Genomic DNA, 19769 nt, shown 5'->3' with positions numbered 1-19769 from the left:
CATGGATTTATGCAGAGGCGAGAAGCTAGAGATGTTGATACTCTCTAACAACTTCTTCTTCGGTCCAATCCCAGAAGAGCTTGGTAAATGCAAGTCCTTAAACAAAATCAGAATCGTCAAGAATCTTCTCAACGGAACTGTACCAGCGAGGCTTTTTAATCTACCGCTAGTTACGATTATCGAACTCACCGATAATATCTTCTCCGATAACTCAGACAAAATAAAAACTAGATCTAAAACTTTGTTCTTGAGAGAGAAAGTGAATCAAATCAGAAAGAATCAATATGATGTTTTTTGTCCACCCAAATTTAAGAGAATCCAAAAAAACACAAATCGATCATTCAAGTTTTTTTTGTGTTTCTTTCTCTTCAAAATCAAAGACAATTTAAATGTAAGAGCATAAGATCTCAAGATCAAAAGCATAAAACCTCAAGTTTTTTTTTCAACCAAATTTAATTATAAATGGCATAAACCGTAATAAAACACACAACCTTGGTTTAGAAGTAATAATCAAACTTTTATGTATTGTTTGAGTAAGTCGAAAATCTAGATGTGTTATTCTAGTAATAAACCTATTTTTATGTAATATTCTAGGTAATTTCCCTATCTTAAATCGTACAAAAGTTGGGGTTTCAAAGGTTCAGGAAATTAGTATCGGTTTCCATGAGCAATTTTCCTACTGAAACAAAATATTAAGTTATTTTTTCAAACTTGGAAAGTGTATGCAGAATTTACATTATTTTTTAGTCGATGAACAAACCTGAAGCTATTGTGTATTTGTGTGTATTACTTTTACGCATATACTAGATTCGGACCCGCACATACGTGCGGGGTTGATTTTAAAAACTAAATTTACTAACACATTTATAATTTATTACGTACATGCAGATTATGTTTTTTAAACATATTTTTAATAAATGTTATTAACATTCATAATCCAAACTTTTTTGTATCAGTTTAGTATTTGATTTATTTTTAATTCGGTTTAGACAAAAAAATAATCAAATTTGTTTTTGTTATCAGTAAAAACAATTATATTAAAAAATAGTAACAGAAAGATGGTATGTCTAATTTAGGACATAAAATCCATCATGTCCTGTATATGTCTCATAACTATGGTTGATTTTTTTTTTATCTATTATAGAACATAGTTTAATGTTTTTTCTTTTTCTTTTGAATATTTTTTTGACATTTTTGTGTTAGATAAATTGATATGTTACATAATATATTGGAAGCATTAATTTATTTTAATTCTAACATGATCCTAGATTTTGATTTTTGAAAATTTTTAATCTCATCTTATTCCTCCTTCCATCCCGTTTCCGTCCCATTATTCTTTTCTCATTTCCTCAAAATCATGTTCCTACATATTTAGCACACAAACACGTAATAGTTTGATTCAAAACAAAATAAAGTATTTGATGAAGAAAAATAATTTCTTTGAAACATTCAGTTAATAGAATCACACATACATGCCATGTCAGTTAACATTCTTTTATCTCTTGTTTTGTACATGCTTATGTTAGATAAGCTGAAGAAAAAAAAAACATATTTAAAATACTTTTGTTTTACTTTAGTTGTAACATGTTTTCGGATCCGCACATTTATGCATTGATAAAATGCTAAGTTATAAGTAGTTTCAAACCTATGTATATCTTAATTCAGTATCCAAGATTTAAACATACTGTATATATGTAATACATATGTTTGAAATCATAATATAAAATCATAAATATTTTTTACAGATATCTCACAATATATAACCAAATTATATTTTTCTACATATATACAATTTTGTATTTAATTGCTCGATTTTAATAGATACCGGTTTAAATTATTTCTATAAACATCTAGATGATGTTGTATATTAGGTAACATCATAATTTCTTGTTTTCGGATATATCTCAAAATATAAAATCAAATTAAATAAGTTTACATATATACAATTTCGAAATTAATTGCCCGAATTAAACATATACATAAATATCAAAATTATTGTTTCCTTAAATTGTTTACGCAAAACTACTTACCTTTTTTGAATTTTATTGCAGATGCTTGTTTCGATTCTGTTTGGATACAGGAGTATGAAAAACAGCTTTGAACAGTTAATACATGATCCGAACATAATTAATCCAGAGCATATAGGATCCGTGCATTTTTATTATCAAATTTACTTTAATGTCCCTTTTGTATTGTATGCTTTTTAATTTATTCAGAGTCATTTTCTGTCATATATTTCAGGATTCATTTTGCCTTGTAACCCTTTTAATAGTATAGATTTCATATTCTTTATATTTTATCGAATCTTTCTGGGAAACAAACTAGCCAAGTTAAATACAATATACAATTTCCCGGTCAAAAAGACAAGTTCTCTTTTTTTTTTTGTCAATCCAAATCTTGTTATAAATAAGCCTAAACCGGGCCGGTAAGCCTCGGTTCAGTAGTTACAAGACTTAAGTTTTGATCGGTGGTTGTACCACATAACTGAGAAATTAAAGACAAAGAATTTAAAGCGTTTTTTGCGATCTCATCTGCTCTCCTATTCATCTCCCGAGGGACGAAACTGAAGCTAATCTCATCGAAATTCATGGATCTTTGAAGGATGTCGTGTAGAATCCCGTGGATCTCCTTGTGGGGGATCTCCTTGTTTGTAGCTTTGATTAGCGTCTGCGAATCTGAAGCAAAAGAAAGTTTTTGGTATCCTAGATCTGTTGCATGTTGGATAGCACGATTCATCGCGAGTGCTTCCGCAAGAAGGGGGGAGAGAATGTGTGAAGCTGTGTCAGAGCCCTTGATCTCAACCTTCGTAATTGGATCCAGGAACAACCATCCAAGTCCCGCCGTTTTCGATTCCTCATTCCAAGCCGCATCAGTGAAGCAGTGGGTAAGTCCCGCATTCAGCTCTCTCATGGCTTGCGTCCTTTGCTTGGGTGAGGGTTTGATCTGTAGATCCTGCGCGATCCGCCATTCTCTGGCAAAAGCAATGGCTTGGGAAACCGCATCCAAGCTTGAGACCGATTTCTGTTCAAAGATTAGCTTATTGTGTGTCTTCCATATTATCCAGAGGATCCAGGCTCCAAGGGATCCATCTGTAATCCCGACTGGAGGCAGGCACTTCAATTTACCAAGTAGCTCAAGTCCCATTCTGAGATTGGATATTCGGGTGGGGTCAAATGGAGGCACTAACGGAGCTTTGCACCAAATCTGTTGAGCGAATTGGCAGTGGAAGAACAGATGAACACTAGTTTCCTCTTGACCACAGAAAGCGCAGATTGCGGTGGGGTTAATCCCTCTATTCTTAAGGTTTTCACCCGTAGGCAGGGCATTCCTCAGAGCTTTCCAGAGGAAGAACTTTATTTTTGGTAAGCACTTAACCTTCCATATATCTTTTTCCCAGTTAAAGTCATTGGTTGGGTCTGATTGAGGTTCTGGTTCATTTGCTAAACTCCTGGTTGTTTGATACCCAGATTTAGCAGAGTATTCGCCAGATGGTGTGGGGAGCCATAAGAAGCGGTCTGAAGCTCCAAGCTTACTAGGTTTGATTGACAGAATTTGGTCCTCATACTGCGGAAGTGTGAGCCGTATCTTTGTCTCATCCCACTCCTTGGTGTTAGAGTGAAAAAGGTCTGCGACTACCAGCTTGCTGCTATTGGCTGGAGCAGGTCCCATTGGTACTACGGATTCAGCCAGAGACAACCATGGTTCAGTCCAAATCGGAGTAGATTCTCCAGAACCTATGGCTTTTCCCAAGTTGGTTTTCAGAAGGTCACGTCCAATGCAGATTCCCCTCCAGCCATGGGATGCAGAGGCAGGAACGAAGCTTGTTGGCAGTATTTGCTAAGCAGAACTCTGGCCAGAAGGCACTATGGTCTGGTAAGAATTCTCCAACTTACTTTTGCCAGTAAAGCATCATTAAAAACTGAGATATCTCTGAATCCTAATCCTCCCTCTCTCTTTGGTTTCGTCATCTTATCCCAGGAGATCCAGCACATTCTCTTCTTATCCGGGTTGGAGTCCCACCAGAACCTTGTAAGCGCAGATTGGATTCTTCTACAAAGGGAGCCTGGTATCTTAAAGCAGGACATGGTGTGTGTTGGCATAGCAGCAAGCACGGATTTAAGCATTGTAGTCTTGCCTGCCGTCGAGAGGAGTCTCGATGACCAACTTTTTGCACGCTGATTGATCCTGTCCACAATATTATTGAACAGATCCTTCTTCTTGCCCCCAAAACCTTCAGGTAAACCCAGATATTTCCCAAGGCCGCCACCCTGTTGTATTCCCAATGTCTGTTTCGCCTTGTTTCTAGTATTTTCATCAGTTTTGTTTGAGAATGTGACAGCGGATTTTGCTTTGTTGATCATTTGGCCTGATGCAGCTTCATACTTTCGCAGGATGTTCATCAATGCTTCACAGCTTTGTTGGTCAGAGCGACAGAAGAACATGGTGTCGTCTGCAAATAGGAGATGATTCACCCAGGGGCCATTCTTTGACACTTTGACACTTTGACACTTTGACACCTTGTAGGACCTTCTCTAGTTGAGCCTTTGCACATAGTCCAGACAACACTTCGCTACAGAGGATGAAGATGTATGGCGACAGTGGATCCTCCTGTCGTATGCCACGTCCTGGGGCAACTTGACCCTGCTCTGTTCCATTCAGCAGATAGGTGTATGCCACGTTGTCTTCTCTAGTTGACCCTGCTCTGTTCCATTCAGTGGATCCCCCTGTCGTATGCCACGTCCTGGGGCAACTTGACCCTGCTCTGTTCCATTCAGCAGATAGGTGTATGCCACGTTGTCTTCTCTAGTTGACCCTGCTCTGTTCCATTCAGTGGATCCCCCTGTCGTATGCCACGTCCTGGGGCAACTTGACCCTGCTCTGTTCCGGTCAAAAAGACAAGTTCTCTAATCTCTAGTTACCACTACTTAAGCAGATTCCAAGTTCCAACGACCTGAAAGCAAACTGATGCTTTTGACTCATTTGGATATGTAAAAGATTGGTCCACATATATATATATATATATATATATATATATTTAACACATCATGTTTTTTTAGCTTTGTAGCTGATCATGAATTACAATAATCAGGTTACGTAATGTACTAATATATTAACCCATCAAGGCATCAACCATGTGCTCGTTGGCCATTTCTTTTGTTTATTGAGTATTTTATAGACACGTAAATTTATAGGTCTGTGTTTCTTAATTATAAAAACCAAGTCTCTGTGTTTATTCTATTGTTAACACAACGTTTATCATGCATCGCAATTCCTACTCTTTGTATAATACTAATAGAAAAGAGATACGACCGGTGAAGTTTGAATTTTCCAAATTGGCTAGCTAACTTTAATAATGCACACTCGTTGTTCGTCCCTACAATTTTCAAATTATGTCTACAAAACTATATAAAGACAATCGATCGGGAACTCTCTCTTTACAATAACCACAAACAAACAATAACTTTCTCTTGACGTCTATCTCTTTCTCATCATCACCATTACCATCTTAACTCTCCTCTCTTCCAAGAATTTTAAACCTTGATATACCAAACAAAAAGAAAACTAATCCAGATATGCAAATGATAAGAACCCTAAGCACAAGGACAAGAAGTCGTCGCAGCGGATACGAGCGTGTAAGCGATGATTCCACCTTTAGCTTACTCGGAGCAAAGCTGAGGAGGTCAACTAGCGTTCCGTACTATGCTCCATCGATAAGGCTTGGTGGAGACTTTCCTGTGATCTTGGAAAAGCTTCCAAGCAAAAAACCAAATAAAACAGTGGTGACAAGCAAGTTGAGCCATCCGATCTTTAGTTTATTTGATGGTTATCGCCGCCGTAGCAAGAAGAAAGCAACGGCTAAGCCGGAGTTCTCTAGATACCATGAATACCTTAAAGAAAGTGGAATGTGGGATTCAAGATCTAAGACCATCTTTACTGGGGAATACTCTGTGAGTTACTCTCACATTTGGACCCCATTTGTGAATAAAAAATCCATTTTTGAGTCCATCAAGCAGAGTATCGATACTGTGGGAAGCCATTGGAGCAACCGATACTCTGCCTAATAAAATATTAAAAAAACTCTTCTCTCTCTCTCAGTCGACGAAGCTTCAAGCTTTGGTGGAACCAAACCAACGGAAGAGGATGCGATTCTCGTCTCCTTCAGCTACAGAGATCCTCGCTACTAAAAAATCACTGAACCACCAGCGACTCGCATCTCATCACCATCACTCTTAGGAAAAAAAACCGATCGAATGTATCCTCCGCGAGTCACCATCAAGGATCTGCGTCTCAGACGCATCTCCTCTCCGAGTCCGAACTCCACCGACGACAGCGAATTAAACGGCAAAGAAGAAACCGAAGCAAGGAAGAACAATACCATATATCTCGTTGCAAATGTCCGGATTCGAACAGTAAGTTTCTTTGATCTTTTAAGCATCTGTTAGACTTGGATCATAATTACAAGAATTATGGATGATGATTTAGTTTTTTTGTTTGTGGTGAAAAGATGGAATCAAAGCTCATGCTTGTGGATTAAGAAATGTAGAAGCAGAGGAGTTACTTCAAACGACGTTATAAGAGATTGCTTCCATACTTTATGTCTGGTAAGTCTTTGGTTTTATTTATGTGCATCAAACGAGGAATTGAAATTGAAATTGAGATTGATATGCTAATTTGGCAATTGTCTCTGCAGATGGAACGTCATCAAGCCGGTGCTCAAACCTTTAAGCCAGAATCCTCTAGATATTAGTTTATCCTGTAACAGAGAAGCTGGATAAACTGGTGAAGACGTAGAGGAGGAAGTTAGTGAGTTGATGCTCATGGAGATGATTGTGGCAAATGCATTGTGTCACGTTTGCTAAGCTTCAAATCCTTTCATTGAAGCTTTTGTTATTGTCGTTTAGTTCTTTCTCTCTGCAAATAGGTTAGTTACTTTATATGTTGTGCAATTGTGTTTGAAAGAAAGAACATGTTTTGCTCAAAAAGGTTAAGATATTAGGGATGTCTGGTTAGTCCTCTGTCACATGTTTGATGTTAGGGATGATATATGCAAAGGTTCTTGAGATGTGGTGCTACACAGAGCGACACTGTTGACTGTTGAGTTTTGTTTTCTCCCCTAACACTGATGATTTAAATTTGTTACTTTTTCTGTGACTGTAGGCAATCTTGTACGTGCTATGCTTCCGAATGAGATCAGTCCTGGACGTTCCTAGCTTTCGATCGCAGCTTACACCATTGTTGTCAGTTTTATCTCACAAACTAGACCCGTTGAAGGTAACTGACACTATCATTTTTCCTCCCATAGCTCATGTGTTATATATATCTCAAGTGGTCTGAACCAAAGTATCAAATGCATAGAAGTGCCATCAATTGGTAGTTTCTGAGTTCCGTAAACAAGCCAAAGCAGCTGGTCTGTTCATTGTCTCGGAAGCCTGCATTTTGAATGGCCTACCCAAGTCTGAGCTCTCTCGTGAAAGGCTTGTTTTGTTCATCCCGTTCGACCAGTGCTTGCTACAAAAATCTAAAAGGTTCACTATCTTAACTGGTACGTAGATGAAGAGAAGCAGCAGATTGTTAAGATGGATGGAGAAGCAGCAGCAGGTTCACTATGCTAACTGGTACGTAGACTTGCATATTGGTACAAATGCAACCAGAAAAATCTATCAAGCATATGGAGGGATGATTTTGTATAAATAACATAAATAATTTGTAAAATTTTGTTAATTGAACAACCTTCTTTGGGTTCTCTAGTGGAGGTATGTTTTTGCTAAAGTTCTCTTAGAATTGCTTTAATTAATTTAATATTAATTATATTATTAATTAATATGTTAGTAATTTAGGAGGGTTACTCCACTAATGATGCTCTAATACTCCTGTTATCTACTTCAAGTAGATGTATATATAAATTATGTTATGATTTGTGTTCATTTTATAATATTATTATTTGTGACAAATCTAAATGATACGAATATTGATTATCTCTAAGATTGAGAAAATAGAACTCCATGTTAACAATTATTGTGTTTATTCGACGTGCCGGCCTGTTTTTTTTTTTTTTTTTGTTAGCGTGGCTTTGAGTTAGAAGAGCTGTCATCAGTTTTTAAGTTTTTTTTCACCCAGTACTTGTAAATATATTTTTTAATTGATCTATAAATTGATTTTTTTTTTTATAAAGAAGATATTGATTATGTATAAGTATAACTAATTTGTTTATAAATGTATGGAAAGTGATGTTGTTTATAACTCAAAGCCAGCTCGCCGGCGTCGGCCGTGAGTATGTTCCAGAGTCCAGACCTTGTTAGAAGATTGATGCTTCTCAGAATGTATGTGATGTTGCCGTAGTGGTTGCCAACAGGTTGCACTATACAAGTTTATATAACTACAAATCGATGTTGGTTATCTTAATACTACTATTTAGTATTCTTTTCTGTCATATTATATCACTCCAGTGGCGGACCTACATGCAGGAAAGAGGGGTCAGCTGACCTCCCCAAATTTCAAATTTTCCCTCATTGTTATGAGCAAAATACATTCTTGTGGGGTTATATATATCTCAGTATCAATTTTCATAACAAAGGATTCCTGATCAGCTGGAAGAGAAGAGAAGGAAGAGTGAGATGAGGAGAGTCCAACTGGTAACCCCCTTCCTATCCAAAATGAACCACATATGAAAAGAGAGGCCAAGTGTACATTTAGGCAAAAGAGTGTACACTTGGCCTCTCTTAAGAATACTTCACTTAGGTAAACTTTGCTTTCTTTCTAAACTCTCAATGATGTAAATGATCTCTTCGATCCCATCATTACTCCTTCATGCCAATTTTTATGTAATGGAATACTTTTTATGTAATAGAATAGTTAGGTATGTTGAAGAGATTGAAGTCAAATTTTCCTTTTTTATGTAATGAAATATTTTAAAATCACTCAAAGTTTAATACTAAATCTCATATGGGGGGTGTATTCAAACCATGATTTTGGAGAATTTGATGGTATTTAGGAAATTTAGAATTTTGATAGATTTTAGAGAAGTTCTTATGATTTTCTGTAAAATTCTTTCAAATCCCACCTAAAACCATGAGATTTGTATTTCTGTATTTTTAACTAAACAAATCCTCCAGAATCCTAAAAGTTATTAAAATCCTAATCCACAAAACTGTTTTGAATAACAGTGGATTTTAAAGTAGATTTTTAAATCATTAGTTCAATAACAAGAGATTTTAATGGATTTTAAAGTAGATTTTTAAATCATCAGTTCAATAACAGTGAATTTTAATAAATTTTTTAAAATCCATGATTGAATAACATAGAATTTGTAAATTTCACACAAATCACTTAAAATGTCAAGTTGAATACGACTATCTAGATTGAAAAGTATAAAAACTCTAAAACATAATCAAATCTTCAAAAAGCTCACAAACATTTTTCAAAATTCTAAAATATTAAAATCATACTAAATATTAAATATCTTATGATTTTAGGGTTTTGACTAAATAAAGGTTGGGTCGATGGCGTCTCTCACTCGTATCGTTGGATCCGACTGATTACACTGAAGATAGATATGGTGGAAACGAGGCGGATGAGTAAGAAGAGGACGAGAGTGGCCTGCAATTTCTGCGAATTCTCCACCAGCAGGTAACATTTTGCCGAACAAGAACTTTATTTTCTAGGGTTTTGTTTCGTTGGGTCGATGGCGTCTCTCACTCGTATCGTTGGATCCGATAGGCCAAGAGATGTCCCGAAGAAGACGAGAGTGGCCTGCAATTTCTGCGAATTCTCCACCAGCAGGTAACATTTTGCTGAACAAGAACTCTATTTTCTAGGGTTTAATTTGTTTCGTTGGAATTAGGTAGGTAATATTGGTGGGGTACGAAAATTACAAAAATTCGATTCTTAGGTTTCTGGATGAAGGGATATTGTTGGATCTCGGAATCTGAATCAGAGAGTAACTTGTTAAAGGGATATATTAGTGGTGCAACGTGATTAGGATAACTTGTTCAATAAAATACAGAGAATGCTTTGATCATTTAATTTTTAGCCAAGCAATAGTTTCCTCCGCCTTAACCTTTTCTTCCTTGTAGATACGGATGTGGCTCTGAAGAGGATCAAGACAATGAAGAAGGAAAGGTATGTATACATCACTTCATTCTCATTTTATGCAACAATTTATCATCAAATTGATTTCTATATACGTTCTTGCTTCTTGCAGTTGCGGAAAGAAGTCGTGAGATTACGAAACATGCTCATGTATGTATGCCTCGCTTACTACTTTCAGATTCATTTGGGTTTCTTATGAAGTTTGACTTTCTTTATTCATATACGTACTCTCAGGAAAATGCACGGTTTAGACGACGATGCAAGTTACACTGAGCTGCAGGCATTTAAAAGTCATCTAGATAAGGTTAGGTCCATTGTGGTGGACCAACAGGTGAGGAAACTCTTTCATTTAGGGGTGGTTGAAAGAAGAATAAATTTACTTTCTTCTCCTGTGATTCTCAAAACATCTTGTTTGACTGTATATATTGCAGAACAAGATAAAGGAGAAGAAGATGAAAAGCTTTCCAAACAGGTAAAATTTTAAGTTGTTCACTACAATTTTGAAGCTTTCTTACATCTTTTCCCAGTTTATTTTTTTTCTCTTTTCTTGGCTTCTTAGCTTTTCTCTTCATTTAGATGTTTGACATAAATCGCAAACCCTATGATTTTTGCAGAAGAAGGAAGCAGAGCATGAGAATGATGGCACAAGGAGAGGGGTTTCGAGGGGTATGAAGAGAGGGGTTTTGGTTCCCTCTACTACGAGCAGGTAGATCTCTCAAGACTCTGTGATAGATATCTTTTTTTAGGTGGTTATCTTATGATATTATCTGATGAACATATATGTACAGCTCTGATAAAAAAAGACAGGAGGAGAAAGTCCAAGTACGTGTATTATTATGCTCTCTTCAGGTCCTCTCTCTCTTCTTCTGCTTGCCTCAGATTGTGTATTTCAAATTGCTCTTGTTTTTTCAGCTGCATATGGAGAGGGAATTCGAGAGACGAAAATCTGAATCCTTGGAGAGGGAATTCGAGAGACGAAAATCTGAATCCTTGGAGAGCAAGTTCAAGAGACTGTGGCTTTTTAACGAGTAATAATTACTCATTACCATATTTACATTTTATTGCTCTGCCAAACTCTTCGCTCTTTCAAATTTTGGGGTTTATTTTCTTGTCATCCTCACAGGAGAATGAATGGTAGAGAGATTGATACAATGACTTCTTACGAGGACCTGTGCGGACTTGAACGTCAGATATTTCGTGCTTTGGAGGGTTTGTCCAGCCAAATTACGATAGGACTGGAAATTATAGCAAGGCAATGTCAACCTCCGAATCCTTGAGAAGCAGATTTGATTTCTCCCTTAGTTCGAGAAACCATCAGTTTAACCTAATACCTGACTTGTTTTGTGCTTTGTGATCTATTTTCCAGATATAAACAATGTCCACACAAACAAGAAGATGAATCACTGGTTCGTACACAAAATATCCATTCAAAATCATGAACCTTTTGATATATTTCTCTGTTCTTGCTTACTCACATCATTCTTCTTACACCTAGTCTTTGGAGAGCGAACTCAAGAGATTACGGCTTTTGACCAGGTATGCATTAACTTGTCCCGTTTCTGTTTCCATGGATCGATGTTCATATTAGCTTTCCCTTGTATATATTCCATAGGAGAATGACGGGTAAGGATTTGGACGGTTTGACTTTCGCTGAGGTGCAGTTGCTGAAATCCCAACTAGAGGAAGCCTTGGTCATTGTGAAGAACCAAGAAAAGGTTTATAACACATGAATATATTACTTCCCCTGTTACTTAGTGAAAAAATATTGTCATTCTCAAACATCTTGTGGTTATATTATGACATGAGCAGAAAGTGAGGGAAGAGGAAGGCTCTTGTGGCTTTATTGTGTTCAATCAGGTTAATATTTTATACAGTCCATTAGGCTAGGTCTTCCTCTATGACTATTTCACCTGCCCTCTACAAAAGATTCTCAAACCCTCTACGATTTTGCAGAAGATGAAAGCAAGGGATAAGAATAAAGCTACGATGAAAAGGTAAAAAGATTACTTTTTTTTTTCTGTTGGGATTGGTTATAAGAATAATATGTATCTACGTGCAAAGGGTTCAATCTTGGGTTTCTTTTGTTGAATTGGTACTTGGGTTAAGAATTAGATATATAGAGCCAATTGTTTTATTGCAGAATCCTACCCTCCCAGTATAACTTTCTTTGTATTGTTTGGCTTATTTAGCTATTATTGGATTAGTTGGAATGCTTGATGTCTCAGAATCTGAGAGAGATCACTTAGGTGTTCTAAGTTGGCGCAGAAAAAAAGCACATTATTTTCTTTCTTTTTTTATCACTGAACCAATTGTGCCTCGTTCTGGGTATATGGTGGGATATATAACAGCTCTGGAGAGAAACAAGATGATGCGGTCATGCATCTATCACAGGTACGTTCTATATATGCGGTCATGCATCTATCTTATCTTGCATTTCATTGTATATTTAAATGCTTCTGTTACTGCAGTCGCGTTGGGAGATGGAATACGAGAAACGAAGAGCTGAATCCATGCAGAGCGAGTTTGAGAGATTATGGCTCTTGAAGGAGTAATTAACTTCTCACTTGTTGCTCATGTTTTTTTACTTTTGGTTGCTCATGCTTTTCCTTGAATTCTCACAGGAGAATACGACTTCTTCCGAGCTGTCTCGACTTATCTGTCAAATCTGCATTGCATCGAGAAAGATGACCGACCTTGTCAGTCCTGGCTTATTTATTTATAGTTTAGTTTAATTTTGTTATTTAATTAAAACATTGTTTTCCTTCCAAAATCTTCTTATATTAAACTTTAATCGTTGGGATGACATGTTAAACATTTTTCTTATAATGCTTTGATTTATAAATAGTTTAATCCTCAATCGTATAAACAATGCTTGAACACAAGTAAAATTTTGTCCATCGTTTCTTGGAAATTTTGGAAATATTCAGAATGCAGCAAACTGAGATCTGGTTTGTGAAACTTACCCAGTTGAAAAATGTGTAAGATCTGTTTTAGGGTTTCAAACAAACATCTCTTTTTTTGTTTCTTGTTCAACATAAGAGGAGAATAATCTGATTTTGGTTTTCTTAGGGCATGATTATCGGTAGTCTCTTATAATGGGGTTGTTAAACACTCTTTTAATTTTTTATGAATTAATTATGTTTTGTTTTGAATATATATAAGAACCAATGATTTCTTAATTAAAATTTTCTCCTCCAATGATAGGTTCTAATTTTTGATCTCTTATTTTTGAAAATAATGTTTTTTTAATTTGAAAATTTTTAAATAAAATAGAAGTGGTATAAATGTATAAAAAATAGAAAATATTGCATTTAATATTTTATAAAAAGATTTTATTAAAGTAGAAAATATCGCATTTAATTAATTTTCAAACATACAAACAGAATAAAAACATGAACATAAAACAAACAAATTGCTCATTGTGCATGAATGCAACATCACGGACTGTTTCTCTTACCTGCCTGCAGGTATCATCAAGAATTGTTGAGAACAAAACCAAATCTTACAAATTAAAAGCACTGATAAAGAGATTAACATAAAACAAAACAAAAAACAGACCTGAATCTCTTTAATTAGGTTCATACTCATCATGTCTACTAGAGCAAGGTAACCTCCAAAGGAATGTCCTAATAGAATAAAGTTGCTGAGATTCTGAGCTTTAAGCCATTCCTCTAAGGAGTCGATAAACCATGCCTCAGTTTCTACACAAATAAACAAGGACCAATGCAGTTCCATTACTGGTCATTTCACGTATGCAAGCCATTTTGTTTCCAATGTATACAAAACATGAGAACAAAAAAAGGTCTACAACAACATTCTCACTTTGATGTTTAAGACAAGAGAACCAACAAATGGCAAAAGCATGAACTCGTTAATACTTAAAGCATCCAAAAGGCCATATTGTGACTAATACATTTCAGAAAGAGAAGTTGCATAATAAGCTGCTTACCCAAGTTGATCGATAGCAATCACCCTAAATCGACTAGCAAGAGCATCGAAATATCTGAAGAAAAAGCCTTGAGAAGCACCATAACCATGAACCATCACAAGAGTGGGAGAGCACTCCTTAGCATCAAAAGTAACAGTGTTGATGTAACGTGACTCATTGCTGGTAGACCTAAACCACCTGATTTTGGAACTTGGTGGTCCTGAACCAATATTAACTTGTTCTTGTACATAAGGCGTCCTGAAGATTGTTCATCACAAATAAATTTCAGAAACAGCTCATCCGTCATGTAAAACCTTTAAAAAAAACCTCTCCTTTAACATTTCAAGCTCTAATAAACAATGTCCCAAAAACAGGGTTAATACCAAATTCTAGAATATTGAAACTCCTACAAGTCTGATAATTCAAATATTACAAAACAGAACAAAGATATTTCTCAAAGAAACACAAAAAAAAAAAACAAAGTTTAAAGCCTCAATCTGTCGCGAATTCTTAATATCAGAATGAGAAACTTACCATTAGAGATAGGTTCAAGCTCCTCCAATTCAATCTCCTCTGATTCCAATCGATTCAATCTCCTCTGATTGATTAGACTCCGATTCCAATCTCGTCTGATTCCATCTCCAATGATTCCGACCGATTCCAATCTCGTCCGATTCCTTCTCCAACGATTCCGACCGATTCAATCTCCTTGGATTGAGAGGTTCGCGATAGAGAGCGAGAGAGAGAGGAAGAGAGAACACGATCGGGCCAAAAAAATTTTGTTCTCGATAAAACTCTTTAACCAACCACGCGCTGACACGTCATCACCTCTTATATGAAAACAAGTATACTATATAAAAGGAGTTCTTCCTTTTTTTTTCTTTCTGATTTATTTTTTTCCTACTTTTCCTTAAAACCTCTCTTAAAATCTCTCTTAAAATCTCCGATGGAGAAGGTCTTATGTGTTTTTTCTTTTTTCTTTTTTTGTAGTGTTATTTTGGAATCTTCTTCAATAACTCATTTCAATAACACTAAACTAGATTTATACCCACACATACATAAAAAGTTATATTTGTGGAGATAATTATTTTATATAGCATTTATAACTCATTTTTGTAATTTTGTATTTATTTGCTTTCATATTTGTAAATGTTTGCAATAATAATGGTTTCACAATGATAGTTCTGGTTCAACATATCGGCAGATCTGGATCAACACGACGCCGGATCTTGATCAATTGTGAACCAAAGTAATCAATTATATTTTTAGTAAACCCATTAACTATATTAAATCAGATTAAATTTGCTAAGAAATAAAACTTCCCAAAACGATTTACCTAAATTGTAAAGTGGACAAATCCACCTTAATAGGCTTGTTCCATAACAAATTTATTATTTTTTGACCTGTCAATTTGACCTGTCAAAAACCCGTCACATGAAAGCCACTTAAGCAATGTCCGCATTTGTCTCTTTTAAACCCATGGATAACAGACATTTTGATAAATTAATTTTTGAATTTATTAAATATGTTTAACGGGATTAGTGAAACGACTACATCTGGATTCTCAATCCTCACATAGGATTCACGGGAAACGATCTCATCGGAACTCTATAGTTCCAACGAGACAACCGACGTAGAAATCGCTCTTTATAAAAATTCTCACAAATACACCAAACTGCATCTCATCTAGTTACTCAGTCGCACAACAAACCACCCCTAGCGACCGAGTAACAAGAGAGGTGGGCTGGAATATTTGATTTCGTCCAGTCACAAACAACACTTCCCCACGAATACTCCGATTCACTATCAACTTCTCCATTGTCGATCGGCAGCTCCACCTGGTGTCGATCGTCACCCAATGCACGACTTGTGATCCAACACACATGGTGTCAAACGACACTCTCCTAGTGTCGGTTAACACCGATGCCCACAACATCACTTTTGTCGACCTCTCCTCATTCAAACCTAACTCCAGTCGTTCTCCTATGAGCCAAACACACAAAAACATGCTGGTGTCGACAACAAGTCCATGGAAAACATCCATGTTAACCTTTGGTTAATTCACAAGCTAACCGTTCATTCCACAATTCTACCGTTGGATATGAAGCCTATAGCACCACGAAGCTCTCCACCAAATTTTAGCCAGTCCGCGCAGTGGTCTGCAGCTGAACGACACCATGGTGTCGAACGACACCATGCCTGCAAACACGACCTAGCCGTCTCCTTCAGCTCTTCTTAGCACCAAAACTCTAAACATCACAACTAATGATCCCTAATCGATTAAGCACATAAACCACACATTCACAGAGACAATAGTAATAGAAAACAAGACATGGATTCTCTCAATCCATCTTACCTATCATAGTAGAAAGCAACAAGTTTATATTGAATTACCTGAAACTCTTTTAGTAAGTTCACCAACCAAGAAATCTCTCTGACAGCATACTGCATAGCACGGTACTCAGACTTAGCCGAGGAATGAGAGGCCACCTGCTACTTCTTAGATTTCCAAGAGATTAAAGACGAGCCAAGAAACATACAGTATCCAGAGGTAGATCTCCTAGTACCCTTGCATGATCCCCAATCCGCATCAGTGAATCCCTGCAGAACAAAATTTGAATCTGCAGAGTAGAAGAGACCTTCTCCAACTGTGCCTTTAATATAATGTAGATGTTACGAGCCTGCACTTTTGCCACGGACCTAGTAACGGGACCCGTTGTAAGTTGCTAAAGCTGCTTAGGAAATAGAGAACGATAAAGCTTAAGCTTCCCTTAACCCTAGTCTCTCTTTGAGAATAAGGTTAATGCTTGGAAGTTGATTCTTATTAATGTTGTAGAGATCCTTTATATAGATCTCTATAAACCGACATAAGCAAGAACTAAAAGGAAAACTATCAAAACCTTACATATCATAAAAAGTAAACATTAAAACTAAACCTCCTTCGCAATGGGCTTTCTTCTTTGATACGTGAGTCCATACTTCGTATCATTACTCTCCTCCTCCACTAAGAGCTTGTCCTTAAGCTCCAATGCAGGATATGCTTCCAGAAGTTTCCCCGCGTCTTCCCATGTTGCATCGTCTTCTACATCAGCCGTCCATTTTACCAAAAGTTGTCTCTGACCGCCGCGTATACGAGCTTTAAGGAGCTCCACTGGTTGAGCTGGCACTGAACGGCCATGTAAAACAGGTGGTAGGACCAGAGTATCGGTTGGAAGTTGTCCTTTCTGACCCTTGAGCAGAGAGACATGGAACACATCACGAATTTTTGAGCCATCCGGAAGTTTCAATCGATAGGACATAGTCCCAACACGAGCCACTATCTGGAACGGACCATAAAACCTTGGAGAGAGTTTTGTGAAAGCCTTCTTAGCCACATATAGTTGGCGATATGGTTGGAGATTGAGCTAAACCCAATCTCCAATACTGAACTCAACAAACCGATGATGTAGACCATAAACAAGCTTCATACGATGTTGAGCTTCCATTAAACGCTCCCTAGCGAGTGCCAGAAACTCATCATGTTGTCCTAAGGCGACATCCACAGCCTCCACTTGAGTGCTTCCGCCGGTATAATCTAACAACCTAGGAGGATCTCTCCCATAGACTAGACGAAATGGTGTTGCCTTAAGACCAGCGTGGAAGGACGTATTATAGCAGTACTCGACCCATGGAAGCCACTCAAGCCATTGTATGGGTGTATCTCCCGTTAAATATCTTAAGTACATTTCTAATGTTCGATTCACCACCTCGGTCTGACCATCGGACTGAGGATGGTAGGCAGTTATAAAACATAAATTTGTTCCCATCAGTTTGAACAATTCTCGCCAGAACAAACTCCGAAATACCATATCACGGTCAGTAACAATGGTCTTTGGAATACCGTGTAAGCGGATAATATCATGGAAGAAAACATGGGTGACAGATCCTGCTGTATATGGGTGACTTAATGCAATGAAATGAGCATATTTCAAAAAGCGATCTACCACCATCAAAATCACCGTTTTCCCAGAAATTTTAGGAAGAGCTTCAACGAAATCCATTGAGATATCTGACCAAACCTGAGTCGGAACTGGAAGCGGTTGGAGCAGCCCACTCGGTTTCAATGTCTCCTATTTATTTTGTTGACAAACTTGACAACCCCGAACAAACTCCCAAACTGTCTTCTTCCACCCTTTCCAGTAGAAATCTCGCCGTATTCTATCCATAGTTTTTTGTACTCCTTCATGGCCAAAATTATGAAAGCCTGAAACCACTTCACCTACCAAATCCGAGCCAGAAGAGAGATACACTCGACCTTTATAGAATATTAACCCATCCTTAACCGTCCAATCTTTTGTCAGTTCTCCACAGATAACCTTATCCTGCAATTTAGCAAGCTCCGCTTCGCTCTCCACTTCACCCCGCAATCGTCCAAAAATACTCGTGTCAGGTCCTTTTAGTGTGTACACCTCACATTTACTTGCCTGCTCTTCCTCATCACGTCTTGATAATGCATCGGCTGCCTGGTTGTTTTTTCCTGTCCGAAATTCCACACCAAAATCGAATCCAAGTACCTTACTAATCTAATGCATCTGCGGAGATGTAGAAAGGCGTTGTTCGAACCAAAATTTTAAACTGTAATGGTCTGTGCGAATCAAAAACCGACGGCCCCATAAGTAAGACCTCCAATGAATCACCGCTTTAGCTAAACAAATAAGTTCTCTTTCGTGTGCTGCAAGTTTATAATGACGGGCTGCTAATTGCCGACTAAAAAATGCAATAGGGTGATCTCGTTGATGAAGAACCACTCCACAACAAACTCTTGTGAAAAATTGGGCAAGGCTAAAACAGGAGCTTCAGACAAGGCTTTCTTTCACGATACAAATGCTACTTCAGCTTCCTCATTCCAAAGAAACCGTTTTCTTAAGAAGTTGTGTCAAAGGAGTAGCCAATGCACCATAGCCTTTAATAAATTTTCGGTAATACCCCGACAACCCGAGAAACCCACGAACAGCTTTTACTGTCAGCGGTCTTGGCCACTCCTTCACTGCAATTATCTTGGACTCATCCACACGAACTTCACCACTGGAAATTACATGACCAAGGTATCCCACTTCCTCTCTCCCAAATGAACACTTGGAATGTTTGAGGAACAGCTTATGAGCTCGTAGAAGCTCAAAAACCTCTCGTATATGGAGCAGATGCTGGTCCCAAGTGGCACTATATATTAAAATATCGTCGAAGAAGACAAGCACAAATTTCCGTAACATACTTTGAAAAACTGAATTCATGAAGCTCTGAAACATAGAAGGTGCATTCGAGAGACCAAAAGGCATTACTAAAAATTCATAATGGCCGTGATGCGTTCTAAATGCCGTCTTTTCAATGTCTTCGTCACACATTCGCACTTGATGATAACCAGACGTAAGGTCGAGCATGGTAAAATAATGTGCCCCATGTAACTCATCAAAGAGTTCCTCAACCACCGGAATTAGAAATTTATCCTTGACTGTGACCTTGTTAAGTTCACGATAATCAATACAGAACCGCCAGGTTTTGTCAACCTTCTTAACAAACAAAACCGGACAATATGACTTCCACCAAGCTGTCTCTTCTTATCTGTCAAATCTGCATAGGATTGAGAAAGATGTCAGAACTTGTCCGTCCTGAGTTATTTATTTATAGTTTAACTTAATTTTGTTATTTATCCCTTGTGTGTAGTTTCGGACTCGAGTCTCCATTAATTTGATTTAAGTAAACTTTTTACAAAATA

General features: G+C 37.2%; 1 protein-coding gene and 2 long non-coding RNA genes across 10 annotated transcripts; 2 read left to right on the top strand and 1 right to left on the bottom strand.

The window, feature by feature from the left end:
* Positions 5459 to 8675, top strand: LOC104747657. Of its 8 annotated transcripts, none has more exons than XR_002035512.1 (7): positions 5459 to 6410; positions 6506 to 6602; positions 6692 to 6922; positions 7159 to 7272; positions 7357 to 7616; positions 8227 to 8321; positions 8466 to 8675. It is a non-coding gene; the product is annotated as an uncharacterized LOC104747657 (long non-coding RNA). The 8 variants fall into 8 exon arrangements; XR_002035510.1 differs by having other exon boundaries at positions 8448 to 8675; XR_002035511.1 differs by having other exon boundaries at positions 8227 to 8353.
* On the top strand, positions 8710 to 13694 carry LOC104748840 (golgin subfamily A member 6-like protein 6). Its single transcript, XM_019237140.1, has 19 exons — positions 8710 to 8739; positions 9474 to 9627; positions 9718 to 9780; positions 10074 to 10119; positions 10202 to 10239; positions 10324 to 10420; positions 10704 to 10795; positions 10878 to 10911; positions 11002 to 11117; positions 11213 to 11341; positions 11456 to 11495; positions 11585 to 11625; positions 11702 to 11804; positions 11899 to 11946; positions 12043 to 12083; positions 12438 to 12480; positions 12558 to 12637; positions 12711 to 12785; positions 13557 to 13694. Exons 2-18 carry the CDS (start codon positions 9554 to 9556, stop codon positions 12775 to 12777), a joined length of 1152 nt encoding a protein of 383 aa, XP_019092685.1. The 5' UTR covers positions 8710 to 8739; positions 9474 to 9553; the 3' UTR covers positions 12778 to 12785; positions 13557 to 13694.
* LOC109129301 lies at positions 13431 to 14958 on the bottom strand. Its single transcript, XR_002035528.1, has 4 exons — positions 14552 to 14958; positions 14039 to 14275; positions 13648 to 13790; positions 13431 to 13550 (listed from the first exon to the last, which is right to left on the bottom strand). It is a non-coding gene; the product is annotated as an uncharacterized LOC109129301 (long non-coding RNA).

The sequence above is a fragment of the Camelina sativa genome, chromosome 15 (assembly GCF_000633955.1).
Source record: "Camelina sativa cultivar DH55 chromosome 15, Cs, whole genome shotgun sequence".
NCBI lineage: Eukaryota > Viridiplantae > Streptophyta > Magnoliopsida > Brassicales > Brassicaceae > Camelina > Camelina sativa.
The sequence above is the reverse complement of the archived record's forward strand: the minus strand, read 5'-3'. Positions and strand labels throughout refer to the sequence as shown.